Source organism: Paramisgurnus dabryanus, chromosome 7 (assembly GCF_030506205.2).
Source record: "Paramisgurnus dabryanus chromosome 7, PD_genome_1.1, whole genome shotgun sequence".
Lineage (NCBI taxonomy): Eukaryota > Metazoa > Chordata > Actinopteri > Cypriniformes > Cobitidae > Paramisgurnus > Paramisgurnus dabryanus.
This window is the reverse complement of record NC_133343.1, coordinates 34,179,153-34,203,739: the sequence shown is the minus strand read 5'-3', so window position 1 is coordinate 34,203,739 and position 24,587 is coordinate 34,179,153. Positions and strand designations below refer to the sequence as shown.

Below are 24,587 nucleotides of genomic sequence, written 5' to 3'. Positions count from 1 at the left end.
AAAAAGAAAAGGTGACAAGATTCCACCCTGGCGAACACCATTAGTCACTTTAAATTCATCAGTTGTTATGGTCCCCCATCTCACACTCATTGTCTGATGGGAGTACCAATATACCAAAATTCTGATTAAAAAACCAGGTACCCCATTATTACACATTTTTAAAAATAATTTCTCATGATTAACACGATCAAATGCTTTAGAAGCATCAATAAAACACAAGAACATTGTTGAATTCTGTCTATTATACATATCTAAAATCTCCTTTAGTGCAAAGATACATAAGTCAGTGCCATGCTTTCTTTTAAAACCAAATTGGTTATCAGTATTATGGACATACCTTGAATGGACAACAGGAGAGAGTAAGTCAGCAGGGGGATCTTAAATGCAGCCTATTTTAGAGTAATAGTAGCCATCAAACCCAAGTGGAGACATTGGAATTATGTAGTGACCTTAAATGTTTAATAAATTATCATTTTGCTTGTTCTCATATTCATATCTGCATGTGCATGTATTAAAAAATAAATAAAACTAATGCCACAAAATTCAATATGTTTGAATGAATCAATCCATGAATGAATGAATGAATGAATGAATCCATGAATGAATGAATGAATGAATGAATCCATGAATGAATGAATGAATGAATGAATGAATGATTATTAAAGTTTCCAGAGCACAGATCAGACACACTAAGATCGAATAGTAAATAAAAATCTATATAACAGTAGATATCAATAAATCCAATCCTCACCCCAGCATCCATGTGTTTTTTACATCTTAAATAAACAGTTTGCTAAAAGTGTTCGCACAGATGTTTTCTACATTTCAACTTTTTGTGAATTGTGCACGGTTCCCTTTAAAATATGAAACAGCGCCTCCACGCGGTAAAACTGTACATGACGCAAAACGAGTGCGTATTTTCGAAATCATTTTTGGCCCTTTGGAGACGCCGTATTTGATCCGCCCCGTAAAAAAACAAAACAAAATATCAGTAAAGAGAATAAAACTACGTCAGAATTACAAAATGTTATATCTTTGTCTTTATTCTCGTAATAACAAAAAAAATAATATCCAATGCTATTTTTTAAATATTTTTTAAGTAAAAAAACCTATACAATTACTTTGAGAAATAAAATACAAATATGAACAGGTAAACATTCATAGATGTAAAATGGTAAAATAATACGAAAAACTATTTACGTAAATACGAAAAGCGTAGTATCTTTAAATAAATTTTATAAAGTAACAAAAATCTGGTATTTTATTATTTATATATTTATTTAGCATATTCATTGCCCAAAACCGGAAGTTTCGCTGTGATGTCATGTTTACGCATTCCACGTCACGGAAGTCGCAGACATGATCCATTTACACTCCGAATCGAGCGGAAATTTCGGGTTATCTGCCTTGTAATGTTGTAATATTATACAGGATACAAACATAGACACTACAAAGTGACCCAAACCGCTGGAAATCGTCGGTGCGCGAGCTTGCCTGCTGTTTAGCATGCTAGCTCGCTAGTTCAGTATCCAGCTGCCAAGGCGACCGACGAGCTAAGTAACTAATCTCAAGACAGCCATCGAGGCAGCTCGTCCTTATTTCATTTTACTGTCCTCCTTTATTGCGTAGCCATGGCAACTCGGCGACTGACCGATGCTTTCTTATTAATGCGGAACAATGCGATCCAAAACCGGCAGATTTTGGCTGAGCAAGTGAGTACATACGACCACCGTCGTACTCTGAATACACGTAGCAATGCTGCGGTGAGTCCAACGTTAATAGTCTGAATTGATTGTTTTCGCGTGTGTGTGCTTTTCAGCTAGCTAGACAAACCTAGCTAGTGATGCTTGTTGATGTAAACTAGCGCTGTCAGTTGCGCCAACAAGCCTCAACCGTTTGTTTTTGCTGTATGAACAGCTGGCAGACCACGCGAGCCGGCTAGCTATTCATAAAGTTGTTTACATACTCATATGATTTAATTTGCTTAAGCACACTTGAGTTGCAATGATAACTAGATATTCATTGCAAAAATGTCTTGTGGTGGTTGTGGATCTACTGTAACCATATATGAGGACAAACCCAAGATTGGTTGTTTTGAGTGAAATATTAAAAAAGAATAAATGCAAATGATTGAAATTTATGAAATACACAATTCTTCGTTTTAAAGAAATATGTGAGTTATTTAGAAGATGTGCACAAATTTAAGTGTACAATAAGACTCTTTTGTTAAGCATTTTGTTTTGTCTTTGCAGTTCCATAGATTTTTTCCATAGATAAGCTATGCTTTACATATTTCTTTCTGTTTGATGTTGGTTGGCGGTCTGGTATTCAGCATGGCTTTGAATAGTACAGTAATATCATGAACCATGCCACTCAAAGTAACTTTGTAGGATATGGACTTTGTTTGGGACAGATTTTACACTGCGATTATTATGTCTTACCATGTAATATTCAAAGCTAGCGTAATAGAGTTACCACCACAGAAGTCATTTAAATCAAATCATGCATGCTTGTTTTGTTTGGGGTTGTATATTCTTTGGCGTTTTGCATGCTGATTTTTGCTTTTTGTTTTCTAGCTAAGCACTGCCTTGTAAAATCTTGCACGCTTTAATCTACGGTTGTCTTTTTGGTTGATAAAGTATCTTCCAGAACTTTGCACCTTAGGAGCAAGTGTGGCATCTTTCCAAATCTAATATTGATAACTTGTTTAGTAATTTTATGAATCAGTACACTCATGTAACAACTAGTAACACAGTCATTTACTAGGATTGGGAATTTGTTCTTGGGCTGGAATGGACACATTTTTACATCCATTGATTGATGTATTGCAAAGTGGTGCCACACAATACATCAGTAATGGAATACCTCCCAATTGGCTGAAAATAGTAAGCGAAACATCAAATATCATTATTTGCCAATTCAAACATTAAAGGAACATTCCGCTTTTATAAAAAAATCCAGATAATTTACTTATCCTCATGTCATCCAAGATGTTTATGTCTGTCTTTGTTCAGTCGAGAAGAATTTAAAGGCATTCCATGCAGTTTGACGTTTTTGTCAAACAGCGACCCCTAGAGTCACTGGGGAAAACTTGCAACTGTCGTAATTTCGCACCCCCACTCTGTACGTACCTGTAAGGATAGTGTTGGGCGTGAATATGCAGAGATGGACTCCGAAGATAATGACCAGGGAATGTTTCACAATTTCATACAAATATTAGGCTACTGCATGTCTACTAAACTTCAGATGATGGTAATAGGATAATATGAAGTTTATGCCAAGTGTAGAGTAGGCGTATAATAATAAAGTAGCCTACCGCGTTTGCTGGCTTATTACGTTTTTACAAGATTGCAGCTTAATCACAAGTAAACAGTCTATAGTCTAACGTTATGTCTACTGTATAATTTCATTTGTTATTTAATTGTAAACATTACAAAATGCATTGACAAAGTTAATTGTAATGTATACGTTGCATTATTTCATAACATTGGCCATTATTCGTTGGCCATAAGAAATCGAAATTAGACAAATGACTACGTACACATCACAACACAACACTTGAGTTTAGATGGCAAAAAAAAAAACATGTAAGAGAAACGAGTGTTTGTTAGCAAGTCTGCTAAATGCTCTTATGATCGTAAGTTAGCTAGACCCATGTTGAAGTTATTTTACTGGTCTAATTATCAACACTGGATGAATGAACAGCAAAAAAATACGCAAGCAAGCGCAACCACATACAACATAGACCGCAAACAAATTTACAAATAAGAGATTTACTTATTTGTCCATCAACAAGATCGCCAGATCCGCATCTCTCTTGCATCCAGTGCTGTCTATTAGCTCACGCCAACGAGTAAAAACCTGACCACGTGGGACTCTTGTCCATTTCTTAACTCGGTCAGATTCTCTTTTTCGCTTTCTACTCTCTTCCGAACGGGTTTTTTTAGCTGTTTCCCTCATCGAGCATCACGTCTCAAATGCGCGCGTGCAGTTGTTGTTATAGGCTTGTTTGACTTCATGCAGCGCTGCAGGAACCGACAGCCGGATGACGTCAAAGTGCCGTCTCGGATCATTCTCGCGGTACTTTTACGTCATCCGACTGCCGGTTCTTGCAGCGCTGCACGAAGTCGAACAAGCCTAACTTGTGTGACGTCGTTGCCGTAAAGCAAGTCGTGATTCTCGCGAGATTTGTCAGGGGCGGTTCTCTCAAGCTTGCATTGCTGGTTTTGCTAGCGGCGTCCTCCCCGCGCTTCAACAGGAGGATGATTCGCCATACTATGACTTCGTTTACCATCGAAATGACTTTGAAGCTGTTATATTAAGGTAAATTAACTGCATAGTGTGTCTTTACGTTTTTGGAGGAAAACATTCCAGAATTTTTTTTTTTTGAGAGAGACTTATTGGACCCCAACACTTCACAGTTTTAATGCAGTTTAATATTGCAGTGCCACTTCAAAGGGCTCTAAACGACCCCATCTGAGGCATAAGGGTCTTGCATGAACGAAAACTTAAAAATATGTTCTTTTAAAACTTCTTGTCAGCCTACCGTATGCGAAACTACCGCTCCAGTGTTTACAAGTGTAGAAAAAGAGGACCATTCAGACGTTGTTTCATGTGGAATGATACTAATTAATATCTTTGTGTCAGTTTATTGTTTAACATGGTCCGCAAATGTGCGTTTAACATATGTAACACGTGACCTTTCGACGTGATAATGCAATACGTTGGTCGCGCTGGCTCGCCGCATGGCTAGTGCAAGATGAGAAGTTGTGGTTTAAAAGTGCATATTTTTATTTGTCTTGCCGAAAATTACAATTGTTTCGTTAGATAAGACCCTTATGCCTTGGTTGGGATCATTTAGAGCCCTTTGAAATTGCATTGAAACTGTAAACTGTTGGGGTCCAATAAAACGATTAAATTGAGAGAAATCTTGGAATGTTTTCCTTAAAAAACTTAATTTCTTTTCGACTGAACAAAGAAAGACATAAACAATCTTGGATGACATGGGGGTGAGTAAATTATTGAGATGTTTTATAAAAGTGGAGTATTCCTGAACTTTTTTGTGCCACAGATGAAATAGTTTAGTTTAGATCAATGTAATGTAGGTAAATATAATAATCTGCTATAACATAAATATAACCTCTTATAATGACACATCCCTAACATTTACAGGATATTGATGATCATTGAGTAACAATTGTCCAGTTCCGCCCAAAGCTGTCAGTCATTTAAATGCCTATGATCACTGCTTTTTTTCGGGGTTATCTGCTGTAACTTCTCATGTCTCACGCCCCTTCTCTTCTATCTCTCTTCTCATTGGATGGGACTTCGCTGGGCTCTTCCAACCATGTTAGGAGTTTGATGAGGTACTGTTTAAATGTTTAAACTTTAGTCACATTTTCTGTGCGCAAATTTGTGCAGATTTAGCCTGGGTCTGTTTTTGGTTTAGAAATGAATAATATGTGAATAAATAAAATGAATAAATATTTGTTATTCTGAAACTGTAGAAAAGTACTGTAAGATTATAATGCAGTGACAAAGCCCAGTGTATGATTTTCTCTTTCTTTCATCTTTTTTAGCTTGCTGATGATCGTATGGCCCTGGTGTCTGGCATTAGTTTGGATCCAGAAGCTGCTATCGGTGTCACAAAAAGACTCCCACCCAAATGGGTAGAGGGAGTGGATGAGGTAAAAAAATTGAATTTTTTTGATAAAAATTGCATGCATTGTACTACTTGTTGCTCAAAATGTGTTTATAGTAATGCACTCACAATGGATGTCTTTCCTGCCTGACTTTTAAAAGAAAGGTTTAATTGCATAAATATTATGCACATATTTTATTAATATGCCAATGTTGGCATTATAGCAGTTTAAAATGGTCTAATTCACTGGTTTTCAGGTGGTTTTGCTGCAAGACCCAGTTTTGACATTGTCCAAATATGTGTTATTGTGCCAAATTTATTTTTGCCCCATAAGAGGTGATTATATAATTGCAGGTGCACCCCTAAAATTATCATTAAAAACTATGTGTATTATAAATACTAATTATCATCTTTACTTTAAACACTAAATTTCTAGTATTTTTACATGCATATCTAATATAAGAATGAAATGTGCACAGCATGATATTAAAACTAACATTCAAATGTTCATTTATTCAGAATATTTTCACCTTCCCATCAGCAGATAGTTTAAAAAGTTGTAGTCTGAATCTCTTCCATCGGGTTGTGAAACCCAGAACGAACAGTGAATCTCTTGTTCCTGCAGATTCAGTATGAAATCACACGTATCCGTCACAAGATGAAGGAACTGGCCGGTCTGCACGACAAACACATGAACCGCCCCACGCTGGACGACAGCAGCGAGGAGGAACACGCTATAGAGATCACCACACAGGAAATTACACAGGTATCATACCACACATGCCCAATCATCATCTTTTAAAAATACAGAAACATCTGCTCTAAATAAACCACTGAAAGGTAAAGGTATCTGTATGTGCGTGTAGATGTTTCACAGGTGCCAGCGAGCCGTTACAGGACTTCAGACTCAGAGCCATCACTGTACAGAACAAGAAAGAAAATTGTTGACCAATGTCGTCTCCTCGCTGGCTCAGAGCCTTCAAGATCTTTCAACCAACTTCAGACACACACAGTCAGGCTACTTGAAACGTATGTGAATGCATGCACAAACGCACATACACAGACTATAAATTAACATGCTGATGTAATTCGTAAGCATTTTGAATTTAAAGCTGGCATTAAAAATGAAGTAATAACATGCTTATTATACGAAATGCATTAAACTAAATGTCTTTGCTTATGTTTAAAGGTATGAAAAACCGCGAGGAACGATCAAAGCACTTTTTTGACTCCGGTCCCCTTATGGATGAAGATGAAGATATCGCACTATATGACCGAGTAAGAGTGCTTTCAAAATTACAAAATAAACAATATATCCTCATTTCTCTCTTCATGCATGTGTCGCCAATTGTTTAGATGTATGATATATGAGGGATCATAAATATATTGATATCCATATTGTTGTTGGTCAATATTAACCCTCCTGTTATGTTTAAATTTTAGCGACACTTATGATGTTTGGGGTTAGGGCTGTCACAATTATGAAATGTAAATGTTATTTAAATACATATTTAAATGTAATTATTTAATGAATATGTCTTTCAAAAACTGAAAATTCGCGTTAACCTGTCAGTACGCGCCATCTGATACGGTCTCATTTATACATGTGCTGCAGCTCCCCCTTGTGTTTTTAAAGAGATGTGCGATCATTGCGGTGATCTGAAATGTATTTTTTATATACATAAATTACAAACATTACAATAATAAACAATATATTCTCATTTCTTTTTTCAATGCACTTGTCGCTAAATGTTTAGATGTATGATATATGAGGGATGATAAATATATTGATATCCATATTGTTGTTGGTCAATATTAACCCTCCTGTTATGTTTTAGTTTAAGCGACACTAATAATGTTTGGGGTTAGGGCTGTCACGATTATGAAATTTGGCTAACGGTTAATTGACTAATAAGTTGTGACCATTGTGACGATTAATTGCCTGTTAAGTGCTTTGACGATTAATTGTCTGTTTTATTGTTTTTACATTTAATTCTCATATATTTTTTGTTTGTTCATCAAATATTTTCAGACATTATTGTGATTATTTAAATTAAATCTTCTGGCAGTAAATATTAATACACACAACACATATTTAAATGTAATTATTTCATGAATATATCTTTTATTAAAACTCGCATTACACTGTTAGTTAAGGAGCGCCATCTGACATGGTCTCATTTATACATGTGCTGCAGCTCCCCCTTGTGTTTTTTAAAGAGATGTGCAATCATTGCGGTGATCTGAAATGTATTTTTTATATACATAAATTGTTTATTTAATAGAATAATTTCTATGAAAACATATTTTTTGTAGCACATACATTTAGTGTATATTTTGTAGTAAAAAAAATCTAAGTAGTAATGAAAATGAAAATAATAATATAACATATTATTAATAATATAATATTTATTTTATTTGAGAACAGTTTTGCCAGTTTCACATATTAATAGTAAAAGACACTCATTAGGACAGTTTTACAGGGATACTGTGTGTACTGTATGTACATTTCTATACATGGCAGACACTTTTATCCAAAGAGACTAAAAGTAAGTTCAAGTCAAAAAGTATCAAGGAAAAATCTAAAAGTAGGCTTAAAGGTTTAAAAATACAATTAGCATATTTTTCAGAGATGTCAAAGTAGCTTTGGAGTCAGTTTGACCTCAAACATAATAGGAGGGTTAATACTTTTTTTTTTTAAGTCGGCATCTGAGTAGGCAGATATTGGAATCGGATAAAGTGTTTAAGATGCCAAGATTTACATGATAATGACTTGATCAATTAGTTTGGATCCTTCCAGGGGTTTACAGATGACCAGCTGGTCATGGTTCAGCAGAACAGTGTGATGGTAGAAGAGCGAGAGAGAGAGATTCGACAGGTTGTTCAATCCATCTCGGACCTTAATGAGATTTTTAGAGATCTTGCCGGAATGGTTGTTGAACAGGTCAGTGTGAAGATCGTATCGAAAAACAGTTTTGCGTGTATTTAGAGACCTTGAGAAAGTGCCAACACTTTAATAAGGTTGGATACTGATTGAAATATTTTTGAGAATTATTTACAATTTAAAATTGTTTGACTGTATTGTGCTGTGTAAATATCCAAAAATACTTAATGTTGGTTTTATTAATGCCAATGTAATTCAATTCAGGGCACGGTGCTTGACAGAATTGACTTCAATGTGGAGCAATCCTGCGTTAAAACAGAAGAGGGGCTTAAGCAGCTCCAAAAGGTGAGGCTCTTTATTGTTAAGCAACAAATCCATCTTTTGAATAGCTGATATTTACAGTCATTTGTATTGTGGATGTGACCATGGACCACAAAACCAGTCATAAGTCACAGGGGTATATTTGTAGCAGTAGCCAACAATACATTGTATGGGTCTAAATTATCTTTTTATGCCAAAAACATTAGGATATTAAGTAAAGATCATATTCCATGAAGATATTTTATACATTTCCTATATCAAAAATGTATTGATCATTAGTAATATGTGTTGCTAAGGATTTCATTTAGACAACTTTAAAGGCGATTGTCTCAATATTTAGATTTTTTGCACCCTCAGATTCCAGATTTTCGAATAGTTGTATTCCAGCCAAATATTGTCCTATCAATTGACCCTTATAACTGGTTTTGTGGTCCAGGCTCACATATAATATTGTAATTTACATTTTACAAGTTCTAGTGTAAATACCTAAATTAACTTTTTTCTTTTTCTCCGTTGTTAGGCCGAACAGTACCAGAAGAAAGATCGCAAGATGCTTGTCATTTTAATTCTCTTTGTCATAGTTGTTGTTCTAATACTTGTTCTGTTCGGGACAAAGTTTAGTTGAATCATTCCACGGCCTCTAAGAGAGCTCCACCTGTATTTATGAGAGTAAACCAATGTATTTCTATGTGTGTGAGTGTGTGTGCGTGCATGTTGACTTAGGACCATTGTTTGTGAGAGGAAGATCTGTCCAACAGAGCTGCTTATGTTATCAAATACTACACAAGATAATGAATAGGTGTAGTGCCCTCTGGAGGCCAACCTATGGCGTGTCTGGAAGAAAGTCCTAAGGAGTGGTACAAGAGTTTGGCACAGCACTTCAGAGTGAGACTATAAGATGGCCGCGCTTGTTATCTGGTTAAAAGAGTAAATGTTGGGAAAAGATAAGGTTTGGGATCTTGTCTACACCTGTCCTGGAAGAGAAGGTCTTATCCACTTGAATCTCACAAAACCTGTCCAGCTCACATTTCACTCCAAAATAAAAATACATTTAAGTGAAGCTTATTTTTAGGACCAGTGTGACATTTTATTGACACTTATTCCCGTTCTCTTTACTGGCATAGTCACCAAAAATTTTTCCCTTTATTGTAATGCGATTTTTACATTTATTATACATAAAAAATATTACTTTTTTTAGTTATTTTACTGTGCTAGATTTTACTCTTACTGTATTAACAGTAATGGGAATCACCATTGAAATGAAGGGTAATTACAGTAAAACATCCAGGAACTTTTATTTGATGTATTTATTTTTTATATTGTTATAAGGGTTTTTTTTTATTAAACTTAATGTTAAAGTTGTAATACTCTATTGCTTAAAAAAAGCTTAAAGGTAGGCTGTTTAAAATAAAACAAATAAATGAAGTAAACATCCTTGATTGTATACATTTCAAGTGGTGTTGAATTGTGATCTGGACATGGTTTTTATGAGATTCACTTTCTGCCTAGGGACATCAGTTACAGTCCACAGCAGTAGTCGGCTATAGCGAGACCCATATATAGCATTACGAGCTGCCTTTGAACTTGTATTTTAAAACGTCGATGTTGGGTTTGGTTTTTGTTTGCGTTTAATGTAAGTCCTAAATAAAATCACAGATAAAAGCACCTTTTTTTTTTGCATCTCAGCCTTTTGAATCTTCCACTTTTGTGCTTGCTCGTTGTTGTTTAATAAGAGAAGCACTGACACTCCAGTCAACCTGGAGATATTTAAAGACTTTTAGGCATTTATCATGGTCTTGAAAACGAGTAATATTTTATGGTGTGATAGCATTGTGATTATGAAAGAAATTGAATGAAATGTTACATTGTCCTTTATTTTTTTGAAATGTTTCCCATCCATAACTGACCATAAAGTCTTCTGCTGATGTCAGTAGAGGCTTATTGCACCATTATGTGTTAGTCAACGTGTGAATGACAGTGTTGTTATCATACTATCAGTATCATTTCAGTGATATATTCATTGAAAGGATTGAGTGATTTATCAGTGATTTGCTTCACTCTGTTCCTTGCCTTAAAGAGTAAAGGACATTTGTGTGTTAAACTTGTCGACAGGTGTATCAGTCAGACTTTTGATCTTAAACTGAACTTTAACCTTCGATCTCTGATCATGCTAAGACTGCAGCTCAGCCCTTAACAGTACATGTGCAAGATAAAATAATTTATTTTAGATGAAAATATCTGTACAGAGTTTATGGAGTTTTGTGGTTGTCCTATGGTAACACTGTCCAAAGCTTTTTTTGTATATTGTAATGATTCATTTCTTTTCTTTCCAAATGATTTCCTGTTGGCTTTTGTGAAGGGCAATTGCGACACTACTGTACGGTGAACACGACTGCATTATTTTATGAATTTAGAGGGAATTTATGATGATGAGGATGTTTTAGAAATGGAGGCATTTTCTTAAAAGTTATAGATAGAAAAATAGCTACATATAGTTAAACTCGTTTTATGTAGTTTCCTCCATTTTTTTGTCTGGTTTGGTGTGATGCACATGTCAAAATGTCATATAATTTTCTGCCATTATGGTACTACTGTATGCTCTCTGAACCTTGACCTTCTGTAAAGACTAAACAGGTTTTTATTGAAATAAAATCATATATAAAGATGAATGTTTTCTGATATTTTATACATTTGAACTTTCCACACTTTCAAAAGATAACTATTTTCTGTGCATTGTATTATGCTGATTCTGTTGAGTTTCTTGTAGTGTCTTAAACACAATAAGTATATGATTGACTTTGGTTACTATATATTATACAACCATGGTAGCAAGAAATATTTACGAACTTTGCCTTAACAACCATTTAGGCGCATCCATATTATTAAACAAATCAGTAATTTATAACTAAATTTATTAAATGGTTCACAAAGTAAGATGTAATGAAATGTTGGTATTATAATTTTTCGTATGTTTCAATAGACGTACGTGGACTGTATTCAGTATCGCGACCGGTTGCTGCGATACGTTAACGTGTCCGCCATATTGGAACGGGCAAGACTGACATATAAACAAGTAAACCGCATAAATTCATACATTTATTTTTTTTATTCAGAATTTACTTTTGGAAATATTTTTAAAACTAGACGCTTTTTAGTTTTACTTAAGTAATATTTTAATAGATTTATCTGTACACAAGTTCTTTTCCACCAAATGCGCATGTCCACAGAAACCACTGTGGGACTGTGATTTTCTGGGACTTTTTGTTAGGATGATGCTTTTACATTTAAACATTAAGACCAACGAAACTGCAACCTTATTAACAACCTGAAAAGAAAAACAACGTTAAATCAGTTCAAACTACAGCTGTTCTTTTAAATAATTCTCGCGATACTTTACTGTCATACGCCGCTCGATCTGCGCAACGCCGCGTGAAGCCGAAAAAACACTTTCATTCAGGCGGAAGATGGCGAACGTGTTGCTGGAGTTCAAGGCATCTGCCGGGGACTCAGAGCCGCAGAACCGTCCTGTCCTCATCGTCGGCCAGCTTGGCAACCTGCAACAGCTCAACTGGGCCCAGTTGAAAGGAAAACTGCAGCCGGTGGTCAGCAAAGAGGTACATGATGTAAAATAAAGCCCTGAGACGTTGACGTTAGCTCACCGGCTAATACAGATAGAGATTTGACAACGGATTTCTGCTGTGTAACATAGCAGCAGTCTGCATCTATTGAATGAAAAATACCCGATTACGTAAATTAACTTAAAGACTTAACGTTAGTGTTATTTTACAACGTGCTATTGTGAGATTTATTGAAATCGTAGTTCTTTTTACAATACGGTTATTATTATTATATTTTTACTAAGAAAATGAACCACGCTAACAGGGGCGAAAATCTCATCTAAATGTTGGGGGGGACAATAAACATAAAATTTTTCAAGAACAATTTTTGAAGGGGACACCAATAATACAGGCAAAATTGTACTTGCAAGGAAATGGGTACAGATAGAAAACGTTTCTCTTTCTCTATGAACGGACGCAAATTTAATTTTAATACATATGAATGCAGAGGTGAAAAGAGTAATACAATTTTCTACTTAAGTAATAGTAAAGTTACTTTAATAATATTTTACTTAAGTAAAAGTAAAGTTACTGGTCTAAAAATCTACTCAAGTAAAAAGTCATTTTAATTTTAAGAGTTACTTTTTTACAGCGGGGAGAGGTTTCTAGTATAGTTCACAAAGGAAGGATATATACATCTCAAACTATGTTTTTAATTGTAAACATCTCTACAATTAAAGTGCAATAACAAATGTTAATAAAATAAAAAGCTTTTTATAACTAAGAAACATTTATGGAATTATTTAATGATTTTTACAGGTGAGTTATGCACTTTTGAAGCAAAAATAATATGAGGTCAGCAGCTAGTAAATACAATCATTATATGAAGGTTGTAATTGATGTATTGCTGGTAACATACATTGTTATTAAACTATATACATAAATGAACATATAATGAGATGAGTGCCATGGCTATACACTATACATCCTTTACACGTTTATTAGCTCCCAGACCTGTGTACCTGATGTCTTTCAATCTATCTCTCTCGCGCTCTCTCTCTCTCTGCAATGTCTAATGATCTGCGCATTCTCGAGGACGTTCTCAAGTTGTTTGACTTGACGCGAAGCTGCTAGACCTCGGAAGATAATGCGCATGTATTAAAAATGCATCGTGCAAATTAGCGGTTAAACACGGTCGGCAATTCTCAAACTCCGTACTCAAGAGCATGAACCCTACCTGAATGAAACAATCGCTTTGCGTCAATGGCCAGGGGTTTCTTTCGTAAGAATTGAATTGAGGGTCTGCATTAGCCTGCGCCTGTCTCGTCCCTCTCCATGGTTCTTTTTGCGCGTTCCCCCGCCCATCAATCAATCATCCGACCGTGGCGCGTCTTTATCACCTTACTTTTTTATTTATTTTTACTCAGTAACGGATATGATTTAACATGTAGCGAAGTAACCAACAATACTTTAAACATACTTAAGTAAAAGTAAAGTACAGATTTTAAAAACTACTCAAAGTAAAAGTACACAAAAAACTCAGTTACAGCAAGGTGAGTAAATGTAATTTGTTACTTTCAGCTCTGCCTCACCTCTGCATGAATGCATAAAAATGTTTTCTTGATCGTTTATCTGCTTCTGTTCTCAGAAAACGAAATATGTTCATGTTTATATGTCAAAATAGTCCAGTTTTAAAACATATGAGGATAAACTGATAAGTGATGGGAAACGTTGTATTGTATATAGCTTATTAACGCGTCGGCTCCGTACACTTCTCTACCACCGGAATGTGTGGTGGTGAGGTAAAAGGGGCGTGGGCAGTGGACCAAACCACTGTGAGGCAAGGGAGGGGGAATCCAAATATTTAAAACGTTTTTTTGTTGTTGCTCCGTTTGCATTTGTATTGTTTCACTTCTTACACAACTAGTTTAAGTATTATAAATCATTAAATTATTTTCAATACACATATTCTAATGATAATTTAGGGGGGACAACCCTCAGATAGGGGGGGTCCTGTCCCCCCCGACCCCCCCGGGATTTCCGCCCATGCACGCTAAGATACCTTACAAAAAAAGTACTGTTTATGGTACAATGATGATATCATATGGTAAAAGTATGGTACTGTGATGCATTACATGAGGAACACCAATGTCTAGAATACCATGTTTTTACAGTGGAAGTGAGTCATATTTATTTAAACAAGACTCACTTGTGAGCTCATTACTGAAAATTTTATTTTAGTATGTCGACTCAGCTTTGATCCTTCAAGTTTTATCTGTGAGTTATAAGGAAGCAAAACCTGACAGTCTGGATTTCCTACAGTTACTGTAAACTCCTGTACGCTTGTTTTTCCTTTCTTTTCAGATTGGTTGGTAAGATTGTGGTTCACTCACAAAATATGCTGTTTTAGGAAAAGTCTCTTCCCTTACAAAAAAGTACCAGAAAATACCACAGTACCACCACCGTATTTTGGACATGTTCAGTGGTGGGAAAAGTACTGAAGTACCAAATTTAACTAAAAGTACACATGCCACAGCAATATGTAAATGTCACCTATTAAAATACTTTGCCATATTCACATTACAACGACACACAATTATACACTCAACTTGTTTATATTTCTGTGTGTATCGCCAGCATGTTTGGAAACCAAACACAGTAAATCAGAAATGTTAAATTGATAAGTTGACGTGTCTTTTAGCCATTTGTTTTGGATTTTTTACTAACAACTCCCATAATTATTTGTTATTTACATTATATTATTTAGTTTGGGATGTTTAGAATTCCCAATGCAGCTGTTTCACAAAAGGTTATAAAGTGGTTCAAAACATCAATGTAAAATCTATTTATTGTCAATAATAATCACAAATACAATATCAAGATGAATAGTCAACAATTATATTTTTAGGCATAATTGTGCGGCTCTACCTCCTAGCAACCTCATTGAAAGAGATGGGTGCCATGCAGCGACAAGTTAAAGTAAAATGGATCTAGTTTTAAAAATTCTCATGTGTCTCAAAGTAAACTACAAATTAAAGTAAGTTAACCTGCGCATTCAGGTCCTCTGCGCATTTCAGGTCCTCTGCGCATTTCAAGTAACCGGCGCTTGTCGGGTAAACTGCGCTTGTCGGGTAAACTGCGCTTGTCGAGTAACCTGCGCTTGTCGGGTAACCTGGGCATTTCGGGTAACCTGCGCTTTTCGGGTAACCTGCTCTTTTCGGGTAACCTGCGCTTTAATGTTCAGGTTAAATGTGCCGGTTACTTAAAATGTTCAGGTTAAATGTGGCGGTTACTTAAAATGTTTACCTGCGCATTTCGGGTAACCTGAGTGCGCATTTCGGGTAACCTGAGTGCGCATTACGGGTAACCTGAGTGCGCATTACGGGTAACCTGAGTGCGCATTACGGGTAACCTGAGTGCGCATTACGGGTAACCTGAGTGCGCATTACGGGTAACCTGCGTGCGCATTACGGGTAACCTGCGTGCGCATTACGGGTAACCTGCGTGCGCATTACGGGTAACCTGCGTGCGCATTACGGGTAACCTGCGTGCGCATTACGGGTAACCTGCGTGCGCATTACGGGTAACCTGCGTGCGCATTACGGGTAACCTGCTTGCGCATTACGGGTAACCTGCGTGCGCATTACGGGTAACCTGCGTGCGCATTACGGGGAACCTGCGTGCGCATTACGGGGAACCTGCGTGCGCATTACGGGGAACCTGCGTGCGCATTACGGGGAACCTGCGTGCGCATTACGGGGAACCTGCGTGCGCATTACGGGGAACCTGCGTGCGCATTACGGGGAACCTGCGTGCGCATTACTTAAAATGTTCAGGTTAAATGCGCCGGTTACTTAAAATGTTCAGGTTAAAAGCGCGGGTAACCTGCGCTTGCCGGGTAACCTGCGCTTGCCGGGTAACCTGCGCTTGCCGGGTAACCTGCGCTTGCCGGGTAACCTGCGCATTACTCAAAAAACTACAAATTCAAATAAACTAAGAAAGAACTACAAATCCAAATAAACTAAGAAAGAACTACAAATCCAAATAAACTAAGAAAGAACTACAAATCCAAATAAACTAAGAAAGAACTACAAATCCAAATAAACTAAGAAAGAACTACAAATCCAAATAAACTAAGAAAGAACTACAAATAAAATACGAATTCAAATAAACTATGAAAAACTACAAATAAAATACGAATTCAAATAAACTTTGAAAAAACTAAGAATTCAAATAAACTACAAAAAAAACCTACACACTATGAGTTCTGCCAAGTTTTTCTGCCCCTTTTGATTAAGAGGATATAATCTGCCCTGATCATCTGCTGTTTTTAACGATGTCCGATAGTGGACAAAAATGTATTTTTCTGCCAATACCCTGTGTAAAAGGGATTTTTAAAGCTGATTGGTTGAATTCTCAGGATTACCGGGAGGCGTGTGCATTGCATATTTTAACTGTCCGCCTGGAAACAAACGCAAACTGTGATTTGGTTGCTTTACATGTCAGTCAAGTCTTGGGTGAATCTCCAGACCGGACATGACACTGTCTACCTCATTACTTTACACCACTGCTCATGGTACCTTTATTTCAGTTAAATAGTTTTATTGTCTGATGTCACCTCTGTTACGACAGTATCTGGTAGCACGTTTTCTGTATGTGTACAGTATTGCGACATCTTAACAGATGTATTTATGTGTCTTGATTTCAGACATGGCAAGCAGCTTTAGGTTCTCTGAACCCAAATCCTACAGATAGCTGCCCTCTGTATTTGAGTCATGCAGCAGTGGCGGCTCTTCCTTCACGAGTGAGCCGGCACAACAGCCCGGCGTCTGCCCACTTCCTCACCCGCCTGGTCCGAACATGTCTGCCCTCTGGCAACAACCGCTGCATTGTGGTAAGTCTCATTTCACTGCAGTTTCATAAGTATTATTATAATTATACTTCTGTGACTAAAGAGCTTACACATACACCATTGTTTCTCCTCTTGTACAGATGGTCTGTGAGCGCTCTGATGTGTTTGCTTCAGGGTGCGCCATCGCACGAGCTTTTCCGCTGTTCACCCGCCGATCTGCCTCATCTCGCCGGACAGAAAAAAAACACGTCACTGTTGAGTTTATCACAGTGGGCCAAGAAAACAGTCCTCTGGAAGTCTCCACGCTCGAGGTAAGGATGCTTAAGTAAAAAAGCACGCAGTATAGTCTGTTTTTTTTGTGTACACGCACAGTTGAAGTGTGCCTTGCAAAGTATAGTTTACAGACATTTGACGCATGCGCATTGCAACAAAATGCATTGCATTTAATGCGGTTTCGATTTTCTGCCATGTGTGGTTTAACAAGGAAGGGCTTTCTAATACATAAAACAACTGATTTGTGTTTTTTGTTTTTAGTGTCTTGCTAATGCAGCGGATGGAATTCGTCTGGCCGCTCGAATCGTAGACACTCCTTGCAACGAGATGAATACGGATGACTTCCTGGAGGCAAGAGTTTCTCCTTCCCTCGCTTTATAGATCTCAGGGTGAATCTCACAAAGCTGTCGAGGAGGGCTAATATGTGACCGTGTTTTTTCTTTGTGAGAGTCACCCCATCAATGATGTACCCTGAAAATGGCCTTATTTGCAATTTTGTGTGTTTTTCAGGAAATCAAAGTGGTTGGGAACGAATTAGGCATCACTCCAACTATAATCCGAGGAGAGGAACTGAAACAAAAAGGCTTTGGTGGTAATTTGTCACATATTGTACTGCGATTGCCAATGTTTATGACCAATATGCCAGAAACGATGAGCTTGCGTTCTCATCACGAGATGAGTGAATAGATATGTTTGGCAGATTTAGTAACCCGTCATCTAGATTGGTATGTGAAATATAATATCTTGGCAGTGTTTTAAATATGTATACAAAAATGAGTTGGCTGAAGGAGACCCTGTTAGTTAAGCAGGTATTTATGTTAAATCTCTTCATCTTTAGGTATCTATGGAGTTGGAAAAGCTGCCCTGCACCCCCCTGCCTTGGCTGTGCTAAGCCACACCCCTACAGGTGCCACACAGACTATTGCCTGGGTGGGCAAAGGCATCGTCTATGACACTGGTGGTCTCAGCATCAAGGGCAAAGTGAGTACCATACACCATTGTTATTATTATACAGTGCAAAAAAAGAAGAAAATAATGCTTAGAAAAGGGATAAGTAGATTCTTGCCGTTAAATCATTTTTTAAATTTCTCTCTATAGACCACAATGCCAGGAATGAAGAGAGACTGCGGAGGAGCTGCAGCCGTTTTGGGAGCATTTAAAGCTACTGTTAAACAGGTATTATACGTCACTGTTAAACATGTATGACCTTGATCAGCCAGCACAGGTTTTTGTGTAAACCTGGTTTAAAGGAATAGTTTTTTTGCAAAATACATTGTATGGGTCAAAATGATATTTTTTAATGCCAAAAATCAACATAAGTATAGATCATGTCCCATGAAGATATCTTGTAAATTTCCTACGTAAAAATATATTAAAAATGTGTTTAGCAACACTGCATAGTGTGATATTGACTTGTGTTTTTTTTTTAGGGCTTTAAGGACAACCTTCATGCCGTCTTCTGCCTGGCAGAGAACGCAGTCGGGCCCACAGCCACACGACCAGACGATATACACACCCTGTACTCTGGAAAGTACGTTTTCACGTTACGTTCAAAGCAGAACTGTTTTAATCCTAAACATACTCATCAGCATTACATGGTTGTGCTTACTTGAATGTTGATGTAAAAGATCAAATAGTGTTATATTAAATTGTCATGTTATGAATAATGTTTTTTTTCTTCGCAGGACGGTGGAGATTAATAACACAGATGCAGAAGGAAGGCTGGTGCTCTCTGACGGTGTTGTGTATGCAAGCAAAGATCTCTCTGCAGATATCATACTGGATATGGCGACGCTGACCGGAGCTCAGGTGTGTATGTGCTAACATATGCGAGGACATCGTGCAATATCATCATTTGAGGACTCGTACAATAACTTAAGGTTTTAAAAGCACTGAAAGCGATTGATAGATTTTGATGCCACACCATATACTGCAAAAAATTACTAAAAGTAAAAATACAAGATGCATTTTCTTGATGAGCAAAATGACCTAAGAAATAAAGTCTAGTTTTTAAACAGAAAATTACACATTTATGTGAACTAAAATGAAATTAAAAATTAAAAACAAAAATGTGTCAAATGTAAGCACATTTTTCTTGAATTTAGTGTTTAAGAAAAAAGTTTTTTTAGCTTACCCCACTGGCAGATACTTTTTTTTTGCTTGTTTTATGCACAAATTCACTTAAATTTATTTGTATTTAAAATATATTTTTGTCTAAAAACTAGACATATTTTCTTAGATCAATTTATGAAATTTTAGATATTTGTACTTAAAACAAGACAAAAATACTAAGTAAGAAAGTCACTTTTTGCAGTGTATATAATTTCTGTATTACATTATAATTCAGACATTTTTTATCATTCAGGACAGGTGAGTATGTCCTAACAGGTTTTGTGTCTTGATATCAAGTGTTAAGTTACATTTATTTTTATTATTTTATTTTTTAGGCTTTGTGTTTAAAACTCAATGTCACATGATGGTCAGCAACCTGATAAAAGAGAGCAAACAGTTAATGGTTTTTAGCTTCTTTATGGCTGTTGCACTTTGAGTCTTGGTAGAAGGTTATATTTGGTTTTTAGTTTGCTTGTAGTGGTTGTTCACACTCATGTGATCGAACCTCTGGTTCTCTGTAAGTCACATGAGTTTTTGTCATCATCCCTAACGTTTCTTTTTGAAAGGGAGTAAGTTGTCCTCTTGAGACTCAAGCAAAATGATACAAAATCTCTTTCAAAAACAAAGAGAAATTTGATTTAGAGACAGTAGCCAAAAAAATGTGCGATAATTTCTAGGGATGCACCGATACTGGTATCGGGTATCGGCCTCGATACCACATTTTCTAAAGTACTCGTTAAAAGTCCCCCGATACCTGGAATCGATACCACGGTCTGATAAATGTCTATGTTTGAGCGGCGTGTAAGGGGTTAATGCCTCTTGTGTTGTCCAAAGAGGCAGAGTTTACAACAAACTGGAAACTAGTCCTTTGTTTTTTTGTTAAATTATATGACTAAAGCTGTTACCTGTAAATTTAAATCACGTTTTTTTATTAAGTACTCGGTATCGGCAAGTACTCGTACTCGTATTCCAAAAAAGTGGTATCGGTGCATCCCTAATAATTTCTTAATGTCAATTAAAAACCTGTTGCGAAATATAGCTTTTCCATTAACTTATGTTATGCAACTAAAACATCATTCTCCCTCTCGCAATAAGTCGTTCCAAAAATTAAAGTCGCTTCCGAATGTCGCTCATAATTTGCATAAAGTTAAACATTTCTCAACTTTGTCGCGCAACTAGACACGCCCATCCAGCCGTCAACGGTCACTGTCGTTCACGTCGCCAGAAGCCGCCGAGCTTCCATTGAAATAAATGAGATTGTGTCGCTCTGCTACTTGCTTATAATGTGAATGTACCTTTACTCGCTCTAAATTACTCATGGGAATTAACTTCGTGTCAATTTATTGCTCAACATTTTCAACTTGCTCGAAGGCGCGTTTGAGGTGAATAGTGTGTGTTTTCGCGGCAATCGCCACGCCGCGTCTTTGCATTGACTTTGTATGTAATCTACTTGCGCAAATCGTTGAACTCATGTCTGGTGTGAACCCACAGTTATGCTACGTACACACCAAATGCGTAGCATTGCGTTGCTCACTCTAGATTACTCATAGGATTTAACTTTGTGTCATGTGAATTTTACGCTTGAGTTGACTTACGCGAAGGCTTGTTTGAGGCGAATAGCGCGTGTTTTCGCTCCAATCGCGCCACCCAATCTGCGTAATTTGCATCGCCCCATGCGTGGACAGGTCTAATCGCGTCTTTGCTAGGGATGGGAATCGAGAACCGGTTCTACTTAAGAACCGGTTCCCAGTGAATCGATTCCTTCGAATCGTAAGCATGCCTGCTTAACGATTCCGCTTATCGGTTCCGCTCGCGCTCGTTGCAAATGTGTCATGACGTCACATACACGCTGTGTTGTTTTGGTTTAGAACGCAGCAAACATTGCATCGAGGCAGAACGATCCAAAGTTTGGTTATATTTAGTGGTGGGCAGAGCGAGGCTTCGCGAAACACTGAAACAGTTGAATCAATAACTTATATTTCACGCGAACATACGACAATACGGTCGCGTTGCAGGAGGTTGCAGGACTGTCGCGTGTTTGACACACTATTACACAATAACAGCAGCGAGTCAAACACCAGCGGAGCTAACGGGACGTCATCTGTTATTAATGCAGAAGGTAATGTGTTAATGTGAGCGCCATTTCATTATGTAAACTTTTACTATACGGATAATCTCCGTTGTCATTGTCCATCATATTGAGTCTGACTGGCTCTCACACTGGCTCAGAGGCTGCAGAAAGTATCTCTCGTGCACCTCCAGCTACTCAGTTTACAGAGGCAGGGAGGAACTAAATGACCGAGGCGAGGATAAACACATTTCACAGAGCAGTAGAGGCGGACACTACTTAAGTATTTCTACTTAAAAGTACATTTTCAAGTATTTGTATTTTATCAGTGTTTTTGTATTTTTTTGAAAACATACATTCCAAAGCATATTATCATAATTTTAACTCCACCACATTTCATAATTTCAAGTTTTTGGTTTATATTTAATATTAAAGTACATTAAAAATCTAGTAATGTTTTTTACTTTTACTTAAGTAAAAAGTACTTTTACTTAAGAAAAGTAAAAGTACACAATTTTTGTGTAATTATGTATTCAATCAATTTTAATATGCAATATAAATACACAGTATGATTCTATGCTTTAGTGAACATTTTTAGTAAAGTAATTTTTTCCCCAAGACAACACTCTGATAAAGCACAGATGCTTGGAAAATGAAACTAAAATACTCAAGTAGTGTCCACCTCTGCCGAGCAGTGACTAAGTTTGTGGTAAAGGGTTTGCATCCGTTTGCCACAGTAGATGTCTCTGCATTACGGTAGGTTAATTTGCTGTATTTTGTCCAGCATCATGTCTTTAAAAGAAAATAACAAATGCATGCATGACCAAAAGTGGCATGTTTTATGTCAGTCTAGTTCAGTTTAATTAATTCCTAGTCCGATCACACATTTACTGGTTGAGAAACACTGCCCTAGGCTATAGGTCCCTGGACTTTACTTTAAGAAGTAGCTCACCTACTTTTAAGTTGGTTCTGATGTTGCTACACATAATTTGTGTATACTCTGTTCTGTGTCTTCTGAACAGATATTAAAGCGAGTTAATACAAACATGCAAATTTGTGCTTATTCCCTCACCCAATGAGAATTGATAAGAGAATCGATAAGGAATCGGATCGATAAGCAACATCGATAATGGAATCGGAATCGTTAAATTCTTATCAATTCCCATCCCTAGTCTTTGCATTGACTTTGTATGTAATCTCCTTGCGCAAATCGTTGAACTCGTGTCTGGTGTGAACCCACAGTTATGCTACGTACACACCAAACGCGTAGCATCGCGTTGCTCACTCTAGATTACTTGTGGGATTTAACTTTGTGTCATGCTAATTTTACGCTTGAGTTGACTTGCGCGAAGGCTCGTTTGAGGCGAATAGCACGTGTTTTCGCTCCAATCGCGCCACCCAATTTGCGTCATTTGCATCCCCCCATGCGAGGACCCGTCTGATCATGTCTTTGCATTGACTTTGTATGTAATCTACTCGCGCAAATCGTTGATCTCGCGTTTGCTGTGTATGCCCTATAATACTTGGAAGTGGATGAGGTCTTATAGTATGTGATTTTTATGTATGTCCGGTGACCTGTAAAACTTTCTCTACTGCAGTTTTGCGATATGTTTCTTTTTTGAATTGCCTGAAAATTTTTTATTGGGAAATTGGCCCAATTTTCAATTCGCAATTTTGGTTTGTGCAGTTTGCAGGGTAATGGAACACAGCTACAGTAGTTTCTTATTGTTTCTCCTGTAGGGAATCTCCACAGGGAAGTACCACGCAGCCGTGATGACCAACAATGAGCAGTGGGAAGCAGCGTGCGTGAGAGCGGGACGCAGCAGCGGAGACCTGGCACATCCTTTGGTCTACTGCCCTGAACTTCACTTCAGTGAATTCACTTCAGCCATGGCCGACATGAAAAACTCTGTGGCGGTGAGCAGTGCGTTCAAGTCATGCACAGTTTCAGTATTTGTGTTTCCTGTGAATCAAACCCCAACAATCTTTGCACTGTTATGCACTGATCCAACTATTCAGCTGTAGGAATGCATCTGGGGATGACAAAATAGTTCAAAAGAAAAAACGGGAATTATATTTACTGCTGCTATGTACTAAAAAGGCTGCACATTGAAAAGCAATTACCTTTTTTTTTTTTTACAATACAGAACACATGTTTTCTGTTTCCACAGGACCGTGAGAATGCTCAGAGCTCTTGTGCTGGCCTTTTCATTGGCTCTCATCTAGGTTTTGATTGGCCGGGCATTTGGGTACATGTGGACATAGCTTCCCCCGTCCATGCCGTGAGTACACAGAGCATTAAATAATTTAAAGAAAGCCCGTATCTCCAATAAATGGTAATAAATCATCAATATGGATTCTCGACAGGGGGAGAGAGCTACGGGATTCGGTGTGGCTCTGCTCATGGCTCTGTTCGGTCAGGCGTCCGAGGATCCCTTACTTAATTCCGTGTCCCCGTTGGGTATCGCTAAAGCCAACCCTGTCTCAGAAGACAAGCTGGAGAGAGACTGCAAGAGGAGGAGACTCGTCTAAAATACATTCAACTAGTTAAATCAGGCAATGTCTTCACACATGTACACATCTTGTGTCTCTGCCACCAATTTGCATTTATTATATGTGCAAAAAAGTCTTCAATAACAGTTAATCTGAAATGAAAGTGCAACATTGTCCATGTCTGTGTGATACTATGACCTGCTTTTGATGCCAATTTTGTAAGTGTGGTAACTGCCATGTGAATAAAAAAAATCTTTTCTGAATAAATAGTTAAAAAAAGTTTGTGGTTTTATTTTAATATGACTGTATAAGTGTTACTGAGAAAATAAAAAGGTACTGAACCAAATAACACCAAGCAGTCTTCAAAACAGCAGAATTTTTGAGTT

The 24,587-nt window shown here is 37.2% G+C and overlaps 2 protein-coding genes across 5 annotated transcripts; both read left to right on the top strand.

Moving 5' to 3' along the window:
- The first annotated feature begins 1,327 nt into the window (after nt 1–1,327).
- Nucleotides 1,328–11,515, top strand: stx16 (syntaxin 16). 4 transcript variants are annotated; one of them, XM_065279651.2, is made up of 9 exons: nt 1,328–1,712; nt 5,355–5,366; nt 5,580–5,687; nt 6,267–6,407; nt 6,508–6,670; nt 6,831–6,919; nt 8,442–8,585; nt 8,790–8,870; nt 9,367–11,515. In XM_065279651.2, the coding sequence occupies exons 1-9, from the start codon at nt 1,632–1,634 to the stop codon at nt 9,469–9,471; spliced, it is 924 nt and encodes a 307-aa protein (XP_065135723.1). In that variant the 5' UTR covers nt 1,328–1,631; the 3' UTR covers nt 9,472–11,515. The 4 variants fall into 4 exon arrangements, with proteins under 4 accessions (XP_065135723.1, XP_065135720.1, XP_065135724.1 ...); XM_065279648.2 differs by having other exon boundaries at nt 1,328–1,763; XM_065279652.2 differs by lacking the exon at nt 5,355–5,366.
- Nucleotides 11,516–12,284: 769 nt separating this feature from the next.
- On the top strand, nt 12,285–24,423 carry npepl1 (aminopeptidase like 1). The gene is made up of 12 exons (XM_065279647.2): nt 12,285–12,460; nt 17,112–17,297; nt 17,396–17,566; nt 17,790–17,879; nt 18,039–18,120; nt 18,367–18,509; nt 18,627–18,704; nt 18,959–19,059; nt 19,214–19,337; nt 23,449–23,625; nt 23,880–23,990; nt 24,076–24,423. The coding sequence occupies exons 1-12, from the start codon at nt 12,311–12,313 to the stop codon at nt 24,238–24,240; spliced, it is 1,578 nt and encodes a 525-aa protein (XP_065135719.2). The 5' UTR covers nt 12,285–12,310; the 3' UTR covers nt 24,241–24,423.
- The last annotated feature ends 164 nt before the right edge of the window (nt 24,424–24,587 follow it).